The 23,547-nt window shown below is 50.1% G+C and overlaps 1 protein-coding gene across 1 annotated transcript in view; it reads left to right on the top strand.

Moving 5' to 3' along the window:
- The window catches only part of otofa (otoferlin a), a 214,899-nt gene that overhangs the window by 118,053 nt on the left and 73,299 nt on the right, over window positions 1-23,547 (top strand). Inside the window, exon 28 of the mRNA XM_085998196.1 lies at window positions 2,575-2,644. Coding sequence (XP_085854322.1) covers window positions 2,575-2,644 — 70 coding nt within the window. The remainder of the gene's footprint in view (window positions 1-2,574; window positions 2,645-23,547) is intronic.

Genomic DNA, 23,547 nt, shown 5'->3' on the forward strand with positions numbered 1-23,547 from the left:
TGCAGACTCCTGGCTTGTGCTGCACTGAATTGTTGCAGACTCCTGGCCTGTGCTGCACTGAATTGTTGCAGACTCCTGGCCTGTGCTGCCCCGAATTCCTGCACACTCCTTGACAGTGACTCTATGGAGTCAGGCATCCTTGCCACTGCAACCATGAGCTCAGTGTGCCTGCGCTCAGCCTGGGCGCCCATTTCCGCTAGGAGCCGCACCTCCTCTGCGCTCACCATAGCAGGACTGGAGGCCGCACTCACCCTCCGGGGAGAAGGCCGCCGAGCTTCCCCACCTCTCCCGCGTTGCTGCAGCCCGCTGGTCCCCGGAGCTTCACTATCCTCCGACCCTTCCCCCCTGCTCCCCTCCAGGGAAGACGCGTCACCATCATGGCCATGGGCTGCCTCGGCTGAGGGTGTCCCTGATGGGCTGGCTTCCTCTTCCTCCTCCTCTATGTCTGACTCGGACACAGTGCCAGCTTGAGGGGCCGCCTCCTCACCTGGCGAGTCACCATCTGAAAGCAGGGAGGCACAAGAGTTGCTTTAGAGTGAGGACAGGGCAGCAGCGAGGGAGGCATGAGTGCTGCTGTGCACTGCATTGGTTCGATAGTGGCAAAGGATGCTGGCATGAGGCGCAAGTGGAAAGGGAGAGGTCAAAAAGGTGATGACCTTACCATTGGTGCCCAGAACAGGGTCAGCACCTCCAGTGGCGACAGGGCCACTCAGCCGGCCTGCCATGATCCGCTCCACTCACTGCTCGAGGTCGCTCAGCTGTTTCAGGTCAGGACGGCCTCCCCTGGTCTGTCGCTGCTGTCTTCTGTTATGCGCCAGCTTGGCCTGCAAGAGAAAGGACCGCCTCTAAGTACAGTGTCAAGCCCTGATCTTGCCTGCACTGCCTCCCATGTTCGATTAGCCCTGACAGTGTCAAGCCCTGATCTTGCCCGCACTGCCTCCCATGGTCGAATAGCCCTGACAGTGTCTAAAGTCCTGATTGCGCAAGTGCTTTTCATGACAGTCCCATAGCTGCTGGATGAGTGCTGGCCATTAGGGCTTTCAGACCTGTTTGGCCATAAAGTGAGGTGCACATGCAGGGATGAGGAGGATACTGGAAAGGGTACTCACCCTGACAACCCGAGTGAGGTCGTTGAATTTTTTCCGGCACTGGGTTGGTGTCCTGCCAACAACGCTGTTGGACGTGACCCTGTTTGCCACATCCCTCCATGCTTTCCGATATTCGGCGGGCAGCGGCCTCCTGCCACCCTCAGGGAAGAGGATATGGCGCCTGCGGTCCACTGCGCCAACCAGCAGCCTCAGGTCACCATCGCCGAAGTGCTGCGCTCTCTCCCTGGGCGTGGAGATGTTCCAGAAGCAGTGTTCAGGCCTTGCCTTAGGGCTGCAGTGTGCAGGGCGTGGCAGCCAAGCAATTCCACCCTCCCCCTTTAAGTGCTGACCGGCGCCTGACTGTCTGGCCTCAATGAGCAACTCGCCGCACCTGCGCTGCGCCCGCCTTCGGTGTTTGCGCCCCGGATCGCCGGCTTAGCGCCTAATGATAGTCGTGCATCACCTGCTTTAGCGCAGCAGCAACCTCTTGGGGCGATGCAACTGAATATCGGCGAAGGTGGCGCTAAGTTGCGTCGGGCGCAAAAGTTAGCAAACGCCATGCTGTAGCGCCCCAAACATGGCTATACTGAATTTCTAGGCCAAAGCCTTCAGGCTTGTTTTTTTAACGCTCTTAGACCTATTAGAATTATTATTTACTGTGGCCACGTTTGATTTAAACCGTTGATTTCTCTGAGTGCCACTTTTTTTCTCCTTCCTATCTTTTGCTTTTATCCTTGTTTCCCTTTCCTCTGTCTCCCTGCTCAGGTTCCCAACCCCCTGATATGGCATTGCCCGACCCTCTGGATGCTCAGAGCATCATGCACTACACAATGGAAGTGCCACAAAATATTTAAATAATTTGACCTTGCATTATCAGGCAAGGTCCGCTGTGGGGGTGCAGGTGCACACAGGAACAACACCAGGACTGCTTTACTGACCCCCTTATGTAAATTAATTGTGGCAAGAATTAACTAGGTGATAGGACATCATGGCATGCATCAATGTTTCACATTTTCATCGTATTTTTTGTCATTATAAGTCTATTGCAAACTGGTAACTGCTTTTTTTCGCTCACGTCACGCCATTTTTGACTGAGAGGAAAGACGGCCAACTTACTCCCTGCTCTTCATCAAAGTTGCTCTAAAGCCTGCTGCTGGGAGTAGCATTCTAAAGCAGCCCAGGGTGACTGCTCGATATACCTTCCTCCCTGTAGGAAGGTAACTGATCTCCACTCTACACTTCCCCATTGCAGCATGACTGAAATTGGGAACCAGTTCACAGGGGTACAGTTTGGAGTTATTTAAAGCCCTTTCATTAAGGGAGCTGATGGGGCAGAATAAAGCATGTTTCCAGAGGGGCCATGGCATCCTTACCCCATATAACCATAGAATGAGAATTTAAAAAATAAAAGGGATTTAACTTTTATGCTTTCATTAGTTGTGCATTTCTTCCAATTCAGAGTGTGATATTGTGAATTCTGTTTTAGCAACTCCGACAGCAGGAAGCAGCTGCAGCCGAGGCAGAGGAGAAAGAGGACATGGAAATAGCTGCAGAGGGTAAATTGGGTCTGAAAAAACTTACACCCACGGGAAATTGAACAAAGGAGTTAGCTACAAACTAGCCATCCCATATATTTATGTGTGTGATATACACTGTAGAAAATATAATGTGCAATGTAGATAATCAATATTGACTGAGTATTTTAACATTGGCTGTGTTTTAACGGCTGGCAGTGTTTTAAGGGTTGGGAGTGTGTTAACACCTGGGAGTGTGTTAACCTGGGAGTGTGTTAACGGCTGGGAGTGTGTTAACAACTGGCAGCGTTTTAAGGGTTAGGAGTATGTTAACAACTGGGAGTGTGTTAACAGCTGGGAGTGTTTTAACAACTGGGAATGTGTTAACAACTGGGAATGTGTTAACAACCTGGAGTGTGTTAACGGCTGGGAGTGTGTTAATGGCTGGGAGTGTGTTACCAACTGGGCGTGTGTTAACAGCTGGGAGTGATTTAACGGTTCGGAGTTTGTTAACAACTGGGAGTGTGTTAACGGCTTGAAGTGTGTTAACGACTGGGAGTGTGTTAAGAACTGAGAATGGGTTAACGGCTGGGAGTGTGTTAACGGCTGGGTGTGTTTTAACGGCTTGAAGTGTGTTAACGGCTGGGAGTGTGTTAACAACTGAGAATGGATTAACGGCTGGGAGTGTGTTAACGGCTGGGTGTGTGTTAACGGCTTGAAGTGTGTTAACGGCTGGGAGTGTGTTAAGAACTGGGAGTGTGTTAGCGGCTGGGAGTGTGTTAACAACTGAGAATGGGTTAACAACTGGGGGTGTGTTAACAACTAGGAATGTGTTAACGGCTGGTAGTGTGTTAACAACTGGGAGTGTCTTAACGGCTGGGAGTGTGTTAACGGCTGGGAGCATGTTAACAACTAGGAATGTGTTAATGGCTGTGAGTGTGTTAACAACTGAGAGTGTGTTAATGGCTGGGTGTGTGTTAACAACTGAGAATGGATTAACGGCTGGGAGTGTGTTAACGGCTGGGTGTGTGTTAACGGCTTGAAGTGTGTTAACGGCTGGGAGTGTGTTAAGAACTGGGAGTGTGTTAGCGGCTGGGAGTGTGTTAACAACTGAGAATGGGTTAACAACTGGGGGTGTGTTAACAACTAGGAATGTGTTAACGGCTGGTAGTGTGTTAACAACTGGGAGTGTCTTAACGGCTGGGAGTGTGTTAACGGCTGGGAGCATGTTAACAACTAGGAATGTGTTAATGGCTGTGAGTGTGTTAACAACTGAGAGTGTGTTAATGGCTGGGTGTGTGTTAACAACTAGGAGTGTGTTAACAACTGGGAATGTGTTCACAACTGGGAGTGTGTTAACCACTGGGAGTGTTTTAATGGCTGGGAGTGTGTTAACAGCGGTCAGTGTGTAAACAACTGGGAGCGTGTTAAAAACTGGGAGTATGTTAAAAACTGGGAATGTGTTAACGGATGGGAGTGTGTTAATGGCTGGGAGTGTGTTAATGGCTGGGAGTGTGTTAACGGCTGGGAGTGTGTTAACGGCTGGGTGTGTGTTAACAACTGGGAGTGTATTAACAACTGGAATTCTGTTAACGGTTGTGAGTGTGTTAACAACTGGGAGTGTGTTAATGGCTGGGAGTGTGTTAACAAGTGGGAGTGTGTTAACACACACAGTTGTTAAAACAGTCCCAGTTGTTAACGGCTGGGAGTGTGTTAACAACTGGGAGTGTGTGTTAACAGCTGGGCATGTGTTAACAACTGGTTGTGTGTTAACGGCTGGCAGTGTGTTAACAACTGGGAGTGTGTTAACGGCTGGGAGTGTGTAAACAACTGGGAGTGTGTTCACGGCTGGGGCTGTGTTAACAACTGGGGCTGTGTTAACAACTGGGAGTGTGTTAACGGCTGGGAATGTGTTAACAACTGGGGCTGTGTTAACAACTGGGACTGTTTTCACAACTGGGATTGTGTTAATGGCTGGGTATGTGTTAACATCTGTGAGTGTGTTAACAACTGCGAATGTGTTAACGGCTGCGAGTGTGTTAACGGCTGGGCGTGTGTTAACAACTGGAGTGTGTTTACGGCTGGGAGTGTGTTAACCAATGGGAGTTTCTTAAGAAGTGGGAGTGTGTTAACATCTGGGAGTGTGTTAAGAACTGTGAGGCCTAGAAATTCAGTATAGCCACTTTTGGGGCGGTAAAGTCGGGCGGCCGCTAAAGTTTGCGCCCGGCGCAAAGCCGCACCCCCTTCGGCGATATTCAGTCGCATCGCCCCAAGAGGTTGCTGCTGCGCTAAAACAGGCGATGCACGACTATCTTTAGGCGCTAAGCCGGCGCTGCTGCGTGATACCCCCGAGGCCGGGCGCAGCGCCGGTGCGGCGAGTTGCTGATTGACGGCAGACACTCTGGCGCCGGTCAGCTCTTAAAGGGGGAGGGTGGATTTGTTTGCCTGCCACGCCCTGCACACTGCAGCCCTCAACCTAGGCCTGACCACTTCAGCTTCACCTGCACAACGCCCAGGGCTATGGAGAAGGCCAGGGAGAGAGCGCAGCGCTTCAGCGACAGTGACCTGAGGCTGCTGGTTGGTGGAGTGGAGCGCAGGCGCCATGTTCTGTTCCCAGAAGGTGGCAAGAGGCCGCTGCCCAGCGCCTACCGGAAAGCCTGGAGGGAGGTCTCCAACAGGGTGTCTTCCAACAGCGTGGTTGCCAGGACTCCTGTGCAATGCCGGAAGAAGTTCAACGACCTCACTCAGGTTGTCAGGGTGAGTACCCTTTCCAGTGTCCTCCTCATCCCTGCATGTGCACCTCACTTTATGGGCAAAGGGACCTGAAAGCCCTAATGGCCAGCCCTCATCCAGCAGCTATGGGACTGTCATGAAAATCACTTGCACATTCAGCACTTTACACACTGTACAAGCTATTCGACCATGGGAGGCATTGATGACAAGATCAGGGCTTCACACTGTCAGGGCCAGTCCACCATGGGAGGCATTGCAGACAAGATCAGGGCTTCACACCGTACAAGCTATTCGACCATGGGAAGCATTGCAGACAAGATCAGGGCTTCACACTGTCAGGGCCAGTCCACCATGGGAGGCATTGCAGACAAGATCAGGGCTTCACACCGTACAAGCTATTCGACCATGGGAGGCAGTGCAGACAAGATCAGGGCTTCACACTGTACTTAGAGGCCATCCTTTCTCTTGCAGGCCAAGGTGGCGCACAACCGGCAGAAACGAATTGACACCAGGGGAGGCCGTCCTGACGTAAAAGAGCTCTCCGACCTCGACCAGCGTGTGGAGCACATTATGGCAGGCCGGTTGATTGGCCCCGTCGCCAGTGGAGATGCCGACCCTGTTCTGGGCACCAATGGTAAGGGCATCACCTTTTTGACTTCGCTCGTTCCACTTGCGCCTCAGATCAGTATCCTTTGCCACTGTCCGACCAATGCAGTGAATGGCACCACTCATGCCTCCCTCGCTGCTGCCCTGTCCTCACTCTAAAGCTACTCTTGTGCCTTCCTGCTTTCAGATGGTAAATCACCAGGTGAGGAGGCGGGCCCTCAAGCTGCCACTGTCAGCGCTTCGGAATACGAGGAGGAGGAAGAGGAAGCCGGCCCATCAGTGCCACCCTCAGCCGCGCCAGCCCATGGCGATGTAGGGGACACGTCTTCCCTGGAGGGGAGCCGGGGGGGAAGGGTCGGAGGAGAGTGAAGCTCCAGGGCCCAGCGGCCTGCAGCAACGCGGGAGGGGTGGGGAAGCTCTGCGGACTTCTCCCCAGAGGGTGAGTGCGGCCTCCAGTCCTGCGACGGTGAGCACAGAGGAGGTGCGGCTCCTGGAGGAAATGGCCGTCCAGGCTGAGCGCAGGCACAATGAGCTCATGGCTGCAGTGGCAAGGATGCCTGACTCCATTGAGTCTTTGTCAAGGAGTGTGCAGCAATTTGGAGCAGCGCAGGCCAGGAGTCTACAGGACTACGCGGCAGCACAGGCGGCGTCAAGCCAAGTGCTCAGTCGTGCCGTCCATTCACTGGCTGTTGTCATGCGGACACAGACCAGGGCCACACGGGCACTAACTGCTGCCACCCTCGCTGGATCAGCCGGGCATCGCCAGGGCACTCGCCGTGCAGCAGCAGCCCAGCAGTCTGTTCTTCAGCTGTTTGCTGCGCATGCTGCAGTGCTGGCCCATGCGAGTGCCAATGTCTCAGGCGACCAGCGAGCACCTGCGATCTGCCAGGTTGGCACCATTCCTGCAGCCGACACTGCCACTCCGCCATTGCAGCTGCCACGAGCCGCTGGACAGACTGCTGCCGCCCAGCCAGAGTTGGAGCAGTCAGCAGCCGGCCAATCCAAGGCCAGAGCTGGTGCAGGCCGACCCCCAAGGGCATCTGCCATCTCGCCATCTGCCCCTCAGCAGCCTTCCCCCAGCCTTGCTGCAGCCACTGGGCTCGCATTGAGGAGGAGCAGCAGGGCGGGCAGGGGCCAGGCAAGGATGCGAAAGGCATCGCCCTCGCAGGACAAAAAGTAGAAGGTATGCACAAATGCCTGGTGCTTTTTGTAAGGCCGAGACTGGTGCAGTTGTGTTTTTGTAAGGCCGAGACTGGTGTCTTTCTTTCTTTTTGTAAGGCCGAGACTGGTAGTTTGGTGTTTTTGGAGGGGGCTTCTCCACATGAGGATGTAATGTGGGAAGGGCAGAGGTTTGCAATAAATTATTGTTGTTAAATTGCAGTGTGCATGGTTTTTTGGTTAAGTCCTGGTTGCCCTGCTCGGCTGAGGGCTTGTGGAGCGGCTACATTCTTCTGCTGACATTGGCACAAGCCATTCCCTGAGAGGGGGCCTAGAACCGACGTTCAATAAGCCGGCGACGGGCGGCCCTTGCACTTTCTGCCTCCCTCCTGTGCTGGTCCTCCTCCTCCTCCTCCTCCTCCTCCGGTGGTCCTCCAATCTCTGGTGGCAGTGCCTGAGTCCTGCGGATAGCCAGGTTGTGCAGCATGCAGCAAACGACCACGAAATGGGAGACTCGCTCCGGCGAATACTGTAGGGCTCCACCGGAACGATCCAGACAGCGGAACCGTTGCTTCAGGACGCCGATTGTTTGTTCGATGATGTTCCTGGTCGCTTGATGGCTCTCATTGTATCCCTCTTCAGCAGGGGTGCTGGGCGCATGGAGCGGGGTCATCAGCCAGGTACACAAAGGATAGCCTTTGTCCCCGATAAGCCATCCTCGTGGGTGAGGCTGTGCCTGGAACATGTCTGCCACAGAAGTCTGTCGCAGGATGAAGGCATTGTGGCTGCTGCCTGGAAAGCGGGCATTGACAGCTAGGATGAGCTGCCTGTGGTCACACATCAGCTGGACGTTGAGCGAATGGTAGCCCTTCCGGTTGCCGTAATCCTCGGCATTCTCCAGAGGTGCCCGCAAAGCCGCATGCGTGCAGTCAATGGCGCCCTGCACCATGGGGAAGCCCGCGAATTCTGCAAAGCCCATTGCACGCTGTTGCTGCTTGGCAAGGGCCATGGAGAAGGAGATGAACTGACGTCTCCTTTTGAAAAGGGCATTGGTCACCTGGTGGATGCAACAATGCACGGCGAACTGGGAGATGTTGGCAATGTCCCCAGTAGCGGATTGGAAGGAGCCGGTGGCATAGAAGTTGAGAGCCACCGTCACCTTCACTGCCACCGACAGAGACGTCCTGCTCCTCAGCTGTGGCATCAGATCACCGCCAAGCAGGTGGCAGATCTCTGTGACCACCTCCCTTCTGAATCGCAGCCTCCGAACACACTGCTCGTCAGACATGTTGAGATAGGAGAACTGCTGGCGGTATACCCTGGGTGGGTAAGGCCTCCTTTCCCGACGCCTGTTGCCCCCTCTCCGTCTAGCCAGGGCTGCCACTCTCTCACGGCGTCTGTGAGCCCTTTGGATGTAATTGAGAAAGCCAGCGTTTACACCCATTGCAGCCCCCATAATATGCTGGCAAACAATGAGATGTCAATGAAGGCAAAGACAAGTGGAAAGCTGTAGCCTGAAGCCACAAGTACCTGTCCGAGTGTTGGGCCAAAGCAGAAAGCTCTCTACCTTGGTCTCTCTCCAAAGATCCGTTTCTCAAGAAGGAGTGCTGTGAAATGGCAGCCTTTTATAGTGCAGGAGGAGTGCCCTTTAATTTGCGCCCCCCGCGCCCCGCATCGACTGAGCACTGTTCCACTCTAACAGTCGCTAGGGGCACCAGGCGCACAATGGGGCATCGCGACTGAATTTCCGGTTGGGGGCGCACAAAGGGCGTTGCACAAGGAAATGACGTCATGATCTGCGCGCTCAGCTGAGCGCGCGCAAAGACATTGCGCCGCCGCTAAATCTCTAGTGAAGTTGGGGCGAGGCGCAGATCGCGCTGCGCCCGGCCGCTAGCCGCCTAGCGCCCGACATCTACTCCTCCTAAGGCGCTAACGGCTGGCGCAACCAACTGAATTTCTAGGCCTGAGTGTGTTAACGGCTGGGAAAGTGACAACTGGGAGTGAATTAACAACTGGGAGTGTGTTAACAGCTGTGAGTGTTGCAATCAACCACCACCTAAACCGAAGGGTGTGTTGATGCGGGGGGGTTGGAGGACACAAGCACATTCTCAAGATTGGTAAATGAAAAACAGCAATTAGCTGTGTTTTATTTTTAGAAAACGGGGAGAAAGGTTCACGTCTGGCAAAATCCAAAACCATATGACGTTCAAAAGGAAAAAAATGAAGAACAAAACCATCACCCACCCCGGGTGGTTAGGAAGGCAGTCCTTAAATCAATTTTCTCCAAAAAACAATAAGCCAGGGTTACTTTACCACAGGATCTTTCTCAGCCGGTCCAGGGATCATATCAGGCTCTCAGAACTAAACAACATTCCACCTGGGTTCCATAGCAGACCTCTTTTTGGCAGCTGCAAGCTGGGCCCCAACAGCAGCCTTGTCCTGGCTTTCTCCTCAGGCACTGGCACTGGCACTGGCACTGGCACTGGCACTGGCACTGGCACTGGCCCGCTCCTCAGGCACTGGCCCTGAAGGGATGCACTAGTTTGCCTTTTGAACTCCTAAGCTAATGGGTAGATTTGCCTCAGGTGTGTTGGAGGTGGGTGTGCCCTTCACCTGAATTGGAGTGAGAGGGGGACTTTGTCTCCATCTGGTGGCCACATAACGTCCATACACCACAAACCGCCCCCATAGCTCACAGTGTGTTAATGGCTGGGAGTGTGTTAATGGCTGGGAGTGTGTTAACGGCTGGAAGTGTGTTAACTGGGAATGTGTGTTAACTGGGAATGTGTGTACAACTGGGAATGTGTGAATGGCTGGGAGTGTGTTAACAACTGGGAGTGCATTAATGGCTGGGTGTGTGTTAACAACTGGGAGTGTGTTAACAACTGGGGGTGTATTAACGGCTGGGAGTGTGTTAACGGCTGGGTGTGTGTTAACAACTGGGAGTGTGTTACCGGCTAGTAGTGTGTTACCGGCTGGTTGTGTTTACAACTGGGAGTGTGTTAACGGCTGGGAGTGTGTTAACAGCTGGGAAAGTTTTAACTGGGAATGTGTGTACAACTGGGAGTGTGTTAACGGCTGGGAGTGTGTTAACGGCTGGGAGTGTGTTACCGGCTGGGAGTGTGTTACCGGCTAGTAGTGTGTTACCGGCTGGTTGTGTTTACAACTGGGAATGTGTTAATGGCTGGGAGTGTGTTAACAGCTGGGAAAGTTTTAACTGGGAATGTGTGTACAACTGGGAGAGTGTTAACGGCTGGGAGAGTGTTAACAACTGGGCCTGTGTTAAAAACTGGGAGTGTGTTAATGGCTGGGAGTGTGTTAACAGCTTGGAGTGTGTTACCGGCTGTGAGTGTGTTAACATCTGTGAGTGTGTTAACATCTGTGAGTGTGTTAACAACTGGGAGTGTGTTAACGGTTGGGAATGTGTTAACTGGGAATGTGTGTACAACTGGGAGAGTGTTAATGGCTGGGAGTGTGTTAACAACTGGGAGTGTGTTAACATCTGGGATTGTGTTAACAACTGGGAGTGTGTTAACGGCTGGGAGTGTTTTAACGGCTGGGTGTGTGTTAATACCTGGGAGTGTGTTAATGGCTGGGATTGTATTAACGGCTGGGAGTGTGTTAACAACTGGGACTGTGTTAACAACTGGGACTGTGTTAACGGCTGGGATTGTGTTAACGGCTGGGGGTGTGTTAACCACTGGGAGTCTGTTAACAACTGGGAGAGTGTTAACGGCTGGGAATGTGTTAACAACTGGGAGTGTGTTAACAACTGGGAGTCTGTTAACAGCTGGGAGTGTTTTAACGGCTGGGAGTGTGTTAACAACTGGGAGTGTGTTAACAACTGGGAGTGTGCTAACAACTGGGAGTGTGTTAACAACTGGGAGTGTGCTAACAACTGGGAGTCTGTTAACAGCTGGGAGTGTTTTAACGGCTGGGAGTGTGTTAACAACTGGGAGTGTGTTAACAACTGGGAGTGTGCTAACAACTGGGAGTGTGTTAACAACTGGGAGTGTGTTAACAACTGGGAGTCTGTTAAACACTGGGAATGTGTTAACATCTGGGAGTGTGTTAACGTCTGGGTGTGTGTTAACAACTGGGAGTGTGTTAACAACGGGGAGTGTGTTAATAGCGGCGAGTGTGTAAACAACTGGGAGTGTGTTAAAAACATGAAATGTGTTAACAACTGGGAGTGTGTTAACAACTGGGGCTGTGTTAACAACTGGGGCTGTGTTAACAACTGGGAGTGTGTTAAAGGCTGGGTGTGTGTTAACAACTGGGAGTGTGTTAACAACTGGGAGTGTGTTAAGAACTGGGAGCGTGTTAATGGCTGGGAGTGTGTTAACAACTGGGGCTCTGTTAACAACTGGGACTGTTTTCACAACTGGGATTGTGTTCATGGCTGGGAGTGTGTTAACAACTGGGAGTGTGTTAACAACCGGGACTGTGTTAACAACCGGGAATGTGTTAATGGCTTGGAATGTGTTAACGTCTGGCAGTGTGTTAACGTCTGGGAGTGTGTTAACAACTAGGAGTGAGTTAACAACTGGGAGTGTGTAAACAACTGGGAGTGTGTTAACGGCTGGGAGTGTGTTAACGGCTGGGAGTGTGTTAACAACGGGGAGTGTGTTAACAGCGGCGAGTGTGCAACAACTGGGAGTGTGTTAACGGCTGGGAGTGTGTTAACGGCTGGGAGTGTGTTAACGGCTGGGAGTGTGTTAACAGCGGCGAGTGTGTAAACAACTGGGAGTGTGTTAAAAACTGGGAGTGTGTTAAAAACAGGAAATGTGTTAACGGCTGGGAGTGTGTTAACAACTGGGAGTGTGTTAACAACTGGGAATGTGCTAACAACTGGGAGTGTGTTAAGAACCGGGAGTATGCTAACAACTGGGAGTGTGCTAACAAGTGGGAGTGTGTTCACAACTGGGAGTGTGTTAACATCTGGGACTGTTTTAACAACTGTGAGTGTGTAAACAACTGGTTGTGTGTTAACGGCTGGGAGTGTGCTAACAACTGGGAGTGTGTGTTAACGGCTGGGCGTGTGTTAACAACTGGTTGTGTGTTAACGGCTGGGAGTGTGTTAACGGCTGGCAGTGTGTTAACAAGTGGGAGTGTGTTAACAACTGGGAGAGTGTTAATGGCTGGGAGTGTGTTAACAACTGGGAGTGTGTTAACAACTGGGAGTGTGTTAAAGGCTGGGAATTGTTAACAACTGGGAGTGTGTTAATGGCTGGGAGTGTGTTAACAACTGGGAGTGTGTTAACAACTGGGAGTGTGTTAATGGCTGGGAATTGTTAACAACTGGGAGTGTGTTAACAACTGGGAGAGTGTTAATGGCTGGGAGTGTGTTAACAACTGGGAGTGTGTTAACAACTGGGAGTGTGTTAAAGGCTGGGAGTGTGTTAAAGGCTGGGAGTGTGTTCATGGCTGGGAGTGTGTTCGTGGCTGGGAGTGTGTTAACAACTGGGGCTCTGTTAACAACTGGGGCTGTGTTAACAACTGGGGCTGTGTTAACGGCTGGGATTGTGTTAACGGCTGGGGGGGTGTTAAGAACTGGGAGTGTGTTAAGATCTGGGAGTGTGTTAACAACTGGGAGCGTGTTAACGGCTGGGAGTGTGTTAACAACTGGGAGTGTGTTAACAACTGGGAGTGTGTCAACAACTGGGTGTGTGTTTTCTGGGTGTGTTAATGGCCGTGAGTGTGTTTAAAACTGGGAATGTGTTAACAACTGAGAGTGTGTTAACAACTGGGAGTGTGTTAAGAACTAGAAGTGTGTTAACGGCTGGGAGTGTGTTAACAACTGGGAGTATGTTAACAAATGTGAGTGCATTAACGGCTGGGAGGGCGTCAATGGCTGGGTGTGTGTTAACAGCTGGGAGTGTGTTAACAGCTGGGAGAGTGTTAAGTGGGAATGTGTGTACAACAGGGAAGTGTTAACAGCTGTGTGTATGTTAACCAATGGGAGTTTCTTAACAACTGAGAGTGTGTTAACAACTGGGAGAGTGTTAACGGCTGCGTGTGTGTTAACAACTGGGAGTGTGTTAACAACTGGGAGTGTATTAACAGCTGGGATGTTTATTAATGGCTGGTTGTGTGTTAACATCTGGAAGTGTGTTACTGGCTGGGAGTGTGTTAACAACTGGGAGTGTGTTAACGGCTGGGAGTGTGTTAACAACGGAGTGTGTTAACAGCTGGGAGAGTGTTAACGGCTGGGAGTGTGTTAACAATTGGGAGTGTGTTAATGGCTGTGAGAGTGTTAACGGCTGGGAGTGTGTTAACAATTGGGAGTGTGTTAATGGCTGTGAGAGTGTTAACGGCTGGGCGTGTGTTAACAACTGGGAGTGTGTTAAAAACTCGGAGTGTGTTAACAGCTGGGAGTGTGTTAACGGTTGGGAGTGTGTTAATGGCTGGGCGTGTGTTAACAACTGGGCGTGTGCTAACGGCTGGGAGTGTGTTAACGGCTGGGAGTGTATTAACGGCTGGGCGTGTGTTAACAACTGGGCGTCTGTTAACGGCTGGGAGTGTGTTAACAGCTGGAAGTGTGTTAAAAGCTGGGAGTGTGTTACCAGCTGGTTGTGTTTACAACTGGGAGTGTGTTAACAGCTGGGAGTGTGTTAACAACTGGGAGTATGTTAACAACTGGGAGTGTGTTATCAACTGGGACTGTGTTAACAACAGGGAGTGTGTATACTGGGAGTGTGTTAACGGCTGTGTGTGTGTTAACAACTGGGAGTGTGTGAATGGCTGGGAGTGTGTTAACGGCTGGGAGTGTGTTAACGGCTGGGAGTGTGTTAGCAACTGGGAGTGTGTTAACAACTGGGAGTGTGTTAACGGCTGGGAGTGTGTTAACGGTTGGGAGTGTGTTAATGGCTGGGCGTGTGTTAACAACTGGGCGTGTGCTAACGGCTGGGAGTGTGTTAACGGCTGGGAGTGTATTAACGGCTGGGCGTGTGTTAACAACTGGGCGTCTGTTAACGGCTGGGAGTGTGTTAACAGCTGGAAGTGTGTTAAAAGCTGGGAGTGTGTTACCAGCTGGTTGTGTTTACAACTGGGAGTGTGTTAACAGCTGGGAGTGTGTTAACAACTGGGAGTATGTTAACAACTGGGAGTGTGTTATCAACTGGGAGTATGTTAACAACTGGGGCTTTGTTAACGGATTGGATTGTGTTGACAACAGGGAGTGTGTTAACGGCTGGGAATTTGTTAACGGATTGGAGTGTGTTAACAACGGGGAGTGTGTTAACGGCTGGGAGAGTGTTAACAACTGGGAGAGTGTTAACAACTGGGAGTGTGTTATCAAATGGGAGTGTGTTAACGGCTGGGAGTGTGTTAACGGCTGGGAGTGTGTTAATGGCTGGGAGTGTGTTAACAACTGGGAGTGTGTTAACTGGGAGTGTGTTAACAACTGTGAGCATGTTAACAACTGTGAGCGTGTTAACAACTGGGATTGTGTTAATGGCTGGGAGTGTGTTAACGGCTGGGAGTGTGTTAACTGGGAATGTGTGTACAACTGGGAGTGTGTTAAAAACTGGGCGTGTGTTAACGGCTGGGAGTGTGTTAACGGCTGGGAGTGTGTTAACAACTGGGACTGTGTTTACTGGGAGTGTGTTAACGGCTGGGAGTGTGTTAATGGCTGGGAGTGTGTTAACAACTGGTTGTGTGTTAACGGATTGGAGTGTGTGAACAACAGGGAGTGTTTTAACGGCTGGGACTGTGTATACTGGGAGTGTGTTAACGGCTGGTTGTGTGTTAACAACTGGTTGTGTGTTAACAACTGGGAGTGTGTTAACGGCTGGGAGTGTGTTAACAACTGGAAGTGTGTTAACGGCTGGGAGTGTGTTAACAACTGGAAGTGTGTGAACGGTTGGGAGTGTGTGAATGGCTGGGAGTGTGTTAACAGCTGGGAGTGTGTTAACAACTGGGAATGTGTTAACGGCTGGGAGTGTGTTAATGGCTGTGAGTGTGTTAACGGCTGGGAGTGTGTTAACAACAGGGAGAGGGTTAATGGCTGGGAGTGTGTTAGTGGCTTGGAGTGTGTTAACGGCTGGGAGTGTGTTAACTAGGAGTGTGTTAACAACTAGGAGTGTGTTAATGGCTCAGAGTGTGTTAGCAACTGGCTGTGTGTTAGCAACTGGCTGTGTGTTAGCAGCTGGGAGTGTGTTAACAACTGGGAGTGTGTAATGGCTGGGAATGTGTTAACAACTGGGAGTGTGTTAACAACTGGGAGTGTGTTAATGGCTGGGAGTGTGTTAACAACTGGGATTGTGTTAGCGGCTGGGAGTGTTAACACATGGGAGTGTGTTAACGGCTGGGAGCGTGTTAACAGCTGGGAGTGTGTTAACAGCTGGGAGTGTGTTAACAGCTGGGATGTTTATTAACGGCTGGTTGTGTGTTAACATCTGGAAGTGTGTTAACGGCTGAGAGTGTGTTAATGGCTTGTAATGTGTAAACAACTGGGAGTGTGTTAATGGCCGGGAGTGTGTTAACAACTGGGAGAGTGTTACCGGCTGGGTGTGTTTACGGCTGGGAGTGTGTTTATGGCTGGGAGTGTGTTAACAACAGGGAGTGTGTTAACGGCTGGGAGTGCGTTAACAACTGGGAGTGTGTCAACGGCTGGGAGTGTGTCAACGGCTGGGAGTGTGTCAACAACTGGGAGTGTGTTAACAGTTGGTAGTTGTAGTGTATGTACCTTGAAGAAGGAACTATATTCTGCAACCCCTGTATACTGCAGTACCAGTAGTGACCACCCCGGTATATAAACCTGTGCAGTAACTTTGTATAGTAGTTCCAGTTTTGTCTCCATTCAGTAAACACCTGTTATAACCAACTCCTGCAGTCCGTGTCTCAATTACACACGGACGTTACACTGGCGACGAACAGATCCGAACTTACCTACAGTTCTGCACCACCTCACGGGGATCCATCCCTGAAGCGAAGTTGTTAGAGGTCGAGGCCAGAAGGAAGAAATCCAAAAAGAAAAAAAAAACAAACAGAAGAAACGGGCGTCGACCGTGGGCAACCGCCCTATGATTCATCGAATTCGAAGATTTGCAGGAGAGGCTGTCGAGAGCTGGGCTTGGTTATCCAGTCTATGGTGTTCCAGCTAATCGAGCTGGTGGCAGGTAGTGCACTGATCCTTCCTGGGCTGCGGCGGGCTAGAGCTCGATCGGGTGGCTTTTCAACGGGGCCGAGCAGCGTTGTCGGGAAGAGGAGAGAGAGAGAGAGGGTGGAGCACACAGGGCGCGGCCGGTGCTACGAAGCCGGGCATCGTACACACCCGAGAAGAGGGAGGAAAATGTCCCATAGGGTCTGCTCTGACGACGGGAACAGTAATTAAAATAAAAGAAATTAGAAGCGCAGAAAGCCGCGAGGAACTGCAGTTTGCCACGGGGACTGTGGAGAGCGGCGTTGGCAGCAGCGCGGGGGTGAAGCGCGCGAAGACCATAGGGCGTCGCCATCAAGGCATAAAAATGCCAGCAACAGTGCTAGCAGCAGCGGAAAAGACAGAAAGCGTGGGAGGCGCCATCTTAATCCAGCGGGGAAGAAGGCAAAGCGCGGGAGGCGCCATTTTGTTCAATCGGGGAAGAAGGCAAAGCGCAGGAGGCGCCATCTTAGATCTCCAAGATGCCGAAGACTGGCAATATCACTGCCTTCGATAATGCAATAGAAGACTGGACCACGTATGTGGAAAGAGTCGAAGTATATTGCAAGGCAAATGAAGTAGCCGATGAGAAAAAGGCATCGGTACTACTAAACTTAATGGGCGCAAGAACGTACGGCCTATTGCGGAACCTGATCACTCCAGTCAAACCGATGGTGAAGAGTTTTAACGAAATTGTTGATATCCTACAGGAACACCTAAATCCGACACCGCTGCTGATAGCAGAAAGATTTAAATTCCACAAGAGAAATCAGCATAAAGATGAGACCAATGCTGATTACCTTACGGAACTATGCAAGCTATCAAAGCACTGCCAGTTCGGAGCAGGACTGGCAGATACCCTACGGGACAAATTTGTCTGTGGACTCCTGAGTGAAGGAACCCAGAAGAGGTTACTCTCAGAGAAAGAGCTGACGCTAGATAAGGCTTTCAGCGTGGCAGTATCGTACGAAGCAGCAGCAAGGGGAGCTGCGGAAATACAGCAAAAACCACAGGAATACGGCACCCATAAAATGACACGGGGATTTGAAAAATGTTATCGCTGCGGCAGAACAACCCATGACCAGAAGGACTGCTGGTCCAAGGACAAAACATGCAGGCAATGCGGAAAGATGGGACACATTGCACAAGTTTGCAGGTCTGGGAAAAAGACTAACGACAACAAAAAGACTACTAAGGAAAAGTACAGGAAAGTACAAAAGATGACGGACAGTAGTTCCGAAGACCAGAAGAGCGATAGTGAATCCGGGAACAAGAGACTAAGCTGTCTCAAACTACACAACATAATCACAAAAGAGGATCACCGAACCATTTGAGTCACCCTCACGATAGCAGGGTCCCAAGTCAAAATGGAATTGGATACAGGATCAGCCCTGACCGTCATGAATCGACAAGACTACGAGCGGCTATTCTCACACATACCCTTGAAAGACACATCCATTGTCTTGAAGACATATACGGGGCAGAAAGTATACCCCAGAGGGAAAATAAGGGTGCCTGTCGAATACAACGGCAAGGAAATACAGAAATTGTATCTGTACATACTGTAAGATGGTGGACCACCGTTATTGGGACGTGAATGGATCAGAAAGATAAGTTTAGACTGGCACTCCATTCAGGCACTGACGGTGGCTGGTAAAAAGGATGACGACGTCACACCTGGACGATTGTCAAAAATCTTGGCTAACGCTAAAGAGGTATTTCAACAAGAACTGGGAACTCTTAAAGGCGTAACCGCCTCGATAAAAATAGAAGAGAATGCAATTCCCAAGTTTTTCAAAGCAAGACCGGTACCGTATGCAATTCGTCCAGCCGTCGAGGCAGAGCTGGAGAATCTGGAGAATGCAGGCGTGCTAACTAAGGTAGACTGGAGCGAGTGGGCGACACCCATCATTCCTGTCATGCAGAAAATGTTAAACAATAAGTCTGAGGAGCCAAGGAAGGTTCGCGTCTGTGGGGACTTCAAGGTGACGGTGAACCCAGTCCTTCACACAGTACAGTATCCTCTTCCGAGGATAGAAGATATTTTCGCCTCACTATCTGGAGGGAAACGTTTTACAAAAATTGACCTAGCGCAAGCATATTTGCAGATGGAGGTTGAAGAATCCTCCAGGAAATATCTCACGATAAACACTCACAAAGGTCTTTACCAGTATAATCGACTGGTATTCGGAGTAGCATCAGCTCCGGCTATATGGCAAAGAACGATGGAACAAGTCCTGCAAGGGATTCCGGGGACTCAGTGTTACTTGGACGACATCCTAGTGACAGGTGAAAATGACAGTGAACACCTTGCCAACCTAGAGCAGGTGCTCACTAGGCTAAGAGAACATGGGCTACGAGCCAATCGCCCCAAGTGCAAGTTTTTTAAGAAACAAATATCGTATTGTGGCCACGTGATTAATGAAGAGGGGTTACATAAGTCCCCTGACAAAATTGAAGCGGTAGTTAAGGCTCCAGCGCCTGAAAATGTGTTGCAACTGAGGTCATTCCTCGGATTGGTGAACTACTACCATAAGTTTTTGCCGAATTTGTCCACAATTCTGCACCCACTGAACGCCCTACTACAAACGGGAGTAGCATGGAAATGGAGCGATGAATGTAAGCGAGCCTTTCAGAAGTGTAAAGGCCTGATCACTTCAAGAGAAGTATTGGCTCACTACAACCCATCACTACCGATAAGACTGGCGTGTGATGCGTCTCCCTACGGCGTTGGAGCGGTACTGTCACATAAATCCCTTGATGGTTCAGAGAGGCCGATAGCTTTTGCGTCACGCTCGTTAACTGCAGCTGAGCATAACTACGCCCAGATTGACAGAGAGGCCCTCAGCCTGGTGTGGGGGGTGAAGAAGTTCAATCACTACCTGCACGAACAGAAATTTACTCTACTAACTGATCATCAACCTCTTGTCTCCATTTTCAACCCTAAGAAGGGCGTCCCGATAATGACAGCACAACGGCTACAGAGGTGGTCCCTTTTCCTAGGGGCACACCAATATGACATCGAGTACAAAGGAACTAAACAGCATGGGAATGCTGATGGATTGTCGCACCTACTGTTGCCGACGGTGGAAGAAGCACCTGCAGTGGATCCTGTGGAGATATTCCACTCGACCATGGTCGAATGTCTACCTGTGATGAATGCAAACATAGAAAAGGAAACACGAAATGACCCGACACTCTCCAGGGTCTATGATTTAACGGTGAAGGGATGGCCAACACATGGCGAACCACTGTTGCCAGCATTCTCGCCGAGAAGAGAACAGCTGTCAGTGTGCCGAGGAACCTTGATGTGTGGATCCAGAGTAGTAATTCCACCCAAATTGAAGGATAGAGTGCTCAATGAGCTTCATGAGGGTCATCTGGGAGGGGTAAAAATGAAGAACTTAGCCAGAGCGTTTGTGTGGTGGCCGGGAATTGATAGAGAAATCGAAGAGATGACCAAGAGCTGTACAGGATGCCAGAAGGTCCAAAACGCCCCACCACAAGCCCCTCTACATCCATGGGAGTGGCCCTCATCTCCATGGCAAAGGGTACACATTGATTTTGCTGGTCCATTTATGGACTCGATGTTTTTAATTGCGGTGGATGCACATTCAAAGTGGCCAGAGGTAATAAAAATGTCCTCAACCACCACAGAAAAAACCATCACAGTCTTACGAACCATATTCGCCAGAAATGGGCTGCCTGAACAGATTTGCTCCGACAATGGACCACAGTTTGTGTCTGAAGAGTTCCGGAGGTTCTTAAAGAACAATGGTGTTAAGCATTACGCATCCGCCCCATATCATCCAGCCACCAATGGATTGGCTGAGAGGTTCGTTCAAACATTCAAGAAGGCTGTCAAGGCAATGTGTAATGAAGACATACCCCTACAACACAAGGTGGATAACTTCTTGTTTGCCTACCGGAATGCGACACATGCGGTTACCAACCAAACTCCAGCCATGATGTTCTTCAATCAAAGACTAAGATGCCGCTTGGATTTGGTTAAGCCAAACATCAGAAGAGATGTGGAGAACAGGCAGTTTCAGAATATGAATGAAAGGCCAACCAGGAGTTTTAAGATAGGTCAACCAGTTTTGGCCCGGGACTACCGCACTGAGAAATGGCAGCCAGGAACGATCTGCACACGGCAAGGACCTCTAATGTATACCATGGACGTTGGAGAGAGCATTGTAAGACGCCATGCTGACCAGATTCTAAAGTCACTGGAAAACGTCAAATCCACACCACGATCCGATACACCTGGTGATGAAACCGAAGTACCAATTGCATCTACCTCAGAATCGGTGATATTGGAAGCAGACGAACCAAACAACGACGTTGATCCCAAATCAACTTTGCCAGAAGAACCTGATACCCCAAAGAGGCATTATCCGGACAGAATCAGGAAGCCTCCTCAAAGACTGAATTTATAATTGCTTAACTTCAGCTAATGTATATAGCAACTGTAATTGTAAATATGTTATTTAATTATTAATCGAATGTTATGTACTGTTTAGCTAAAAGGGGAGGAATTGTAGTGTATGTGCTTTGAAGAAGGAACTATATTCTGCAGCCCCTGTATACTGCAGTACCAGTAGTGACCACCCCGGTATATAAGCCTGTGTAGTAACTTTGTATAGTAGTTCCAGTTTTGTCTCCATTCAGTAAACACCTGTTATAACCAACTCCTGCAGTCCGTGTCTCAATTACACACGGACGTTACACCAATCGCCCCAAGTGTGAGTTTTTTAAGAAACAAATATCGTATTGTGGCCACGTGATTGATGAAGAGGGGTTACATAAGTCCCCTGACAAAATTGAAGCGGTAGTTAAGGCTCCAGCGCCTGAAAATGTGTCGCAACTGAGGTCATTCCTCGGATTGGTGAATTACTACCATAAGTTTTTGCCGAATTTGTCCACAATTCTGCACCCACTGAACGCCCTGCTACAAACTGGAGTAGCATGGAAATGGAGCGATGAATGTAAGCGGGCCTTTCAGAAGTGTAAAGGCCCGCTTCAAGAGAAGTATTGGCTCACTACAACCCATCACTACCGATAAGACTGGCGTGTGATGCGTCTCCCTACGGCGTTGGAGCGTGTTAACAACTGGGATTGTGTTAACGGCTGGGAGTGTGTTAACGGCTGGGAGTGTGTTAACTGGGAATGTGTGTACAACTGGGAGTGTGTTAACGGCTGAGAGTGTGTTAACGTCTGGGAGAGTGTTAACAAATGGGCGTGTGTCAACAACTGGGCGTGTATTAACAACTGGGGGTGTATTAAAAACTGGGGGTGTGTTTACGGCTGGGAGTGTGTTAGCAACTGGGAGTGTGTTAGCAACTGGGAGTGTGTTAACAACAGGGAGTGTGTTAATGGCTGGGACTGTGTATACTGGGAGTGTGTTAACAACTGGTTGTGTGTTAACGGCTGGGAGTGTGTTAACGTCTGGGAGAGTGTTAACAACTGGGCGTGTGTTAACAACTGGGCGTGTATTAACAACTGGGGGTGTATTAACAACTGGGAGTGTGTTAACGGCTGGGAGTGTGTTAACAACAGGGAGTGTGTTAACAACAGGGAGTGTGTTAACGGCTGGGACTGTGTATACTGGTAGTGTGTTAACGGCTGGGCGTGTGTTAACAACTGGTTGTGTGTTAACGGCTGAAAGTGTGTTAGTAACTGTGAGTGTGTTAAGTACTGTTTGTGTGTTCACAACTGGGTGTGTGTTAACAACTGGGAGTGTGTTAACAATTGGGGGTGTATTAACAACTGGGACTGTTTTAACAACTGGGAGTGTGTTAACAACTGGGAGAGTGTTAATGGCTGGGAGTGTGTTAACAACTGGGAGTGTGTTAACAACTGGGAGTGTGTTAACGGCTGGGAGTGTGTTTACAACTGGGAGTTTGTTAACAACTGGGACTGTGTTTACTGGGAGTGTGTTAACGGCTGGGAGTGTGTTTACTGGGAGTGTGTTAACAACTGGTTGTGTTAACAGATTGGAGTGTGTGAACAACGGGGAGTGTGTTAACAACTGGTTGTGTGTTAACAACTGGGAGTGTGTTAACGGCTGGGAGTGTGTTAACAACTGGGAGTGTGTTAACGGCTGGGAGTGTGTTAACAACTGGAAGTGTGTTAACAGCTGGGAGTGTGTTAACAGCTGGAAGTGTGTGAACGGTTGGGAGTGTGTTAACAACTGGGAGTGTGTTAACGGCTGGGAGTGTGTTAACAACTGGGAGTGTGTTAATGGCTGAGAGTGTGTTAGCAACTGGGAGTGTATTAACGGCTGGGAGTGTGTTAACAACTGGGAGTGTGTTAACGGCTGGGTGTGTGTTAATGGCTGGGTGTGTGTTAACAACTGGGAGTGTGTTAACGGCTGGGAGTGTGTTAACAGCTGGAAGTGTGTGAACGGTTGGGAGTGTGTTAACAACTGGGAGTATGTTAACGGCTGGGAGTGTGTTAACGGCTGGGAGTGTGTTAACAACTGGAATGTGTTAACTGGGAGTGTGTTAACAGCTGGAAGTGTGTGAATGGTTGGGAGTGTGTGAATGGCTGGGAGTGTGTTAACAGCTGGGAGAGTGTTAACTGGGAATGTGTGTACAACAGGGAAGTGTTAACGGCTGTGAGTATGTTAACCAATGGGAGTTTCTTAACAACTGGGAGTGTGTTAACAACTGGTACTGTGTTAACGGCTGAAAGTGTGTTAACAACTGTGACTGTGTTAACAACTGGGAGTGTGTTAATGGCTGAGAGTGTGTTAGCAACTGGGAGTGTATTAACGGCTGGGAGTGTGTTAACAACTGGGAGTGTGTTAACAACTGGGAGTGTGTTAACAACTGGGAATGTGTTAACAACTGGGAGTGTGTTAACGGCTGGGTGTGTGTTAACAACTGGGAGTGTGTTAACGGCTGGGAGTGTGTTAACAGCTGGAAGTGTGTGAACGGTTGGGAGTGTGTTAACAACTGGGAGTGTGTTAACGGCTGGGAGTGTGTTAATGGCTGAGAGTGTGTTAGCAACTGGGAGTGTGTTAGCAACTGGGAGTGTGTTAGCGGCTGGGAGTGTGTTAGCGGCTGGGAGTGTGTTAACAACTGGGAGTGTGTTAACAGCTGGGATGTTTATTAACGGCTGGTTGTGTGTTAACATCTGGAAGTGTGTTAACGGCTGGGAGTGTGTTAATGGCTTGTAATGTGTAAACAACTGGGCGTGTGTTACTGGCTGGGAGTGTGATAACAGCTGAGAGTGTGATAACGGCTGGGAGTGTGTTAACGGCTGGGAGTGTGTTAACGGCTGGGAGTGTGTTTACGGCTGG

The sequence above is a fragment of the Somniosus microcephalus genome, chromosome 9 (genome assembly GCF_052327205.1).
Source record: "Somniosus microcephalus isolate GS21.2 chromosome 9, FLI_Smic_1.0, whole genome shotgun sequence".
In the NCBI taxonomy this organism is placed as follows: domain Eukaryota; kingdom Metazoa; phylum Chordata; class Chondrichthyes; order Squaliformes; family Somniosidae; genus Somniosus; species Somniosus microcephalus.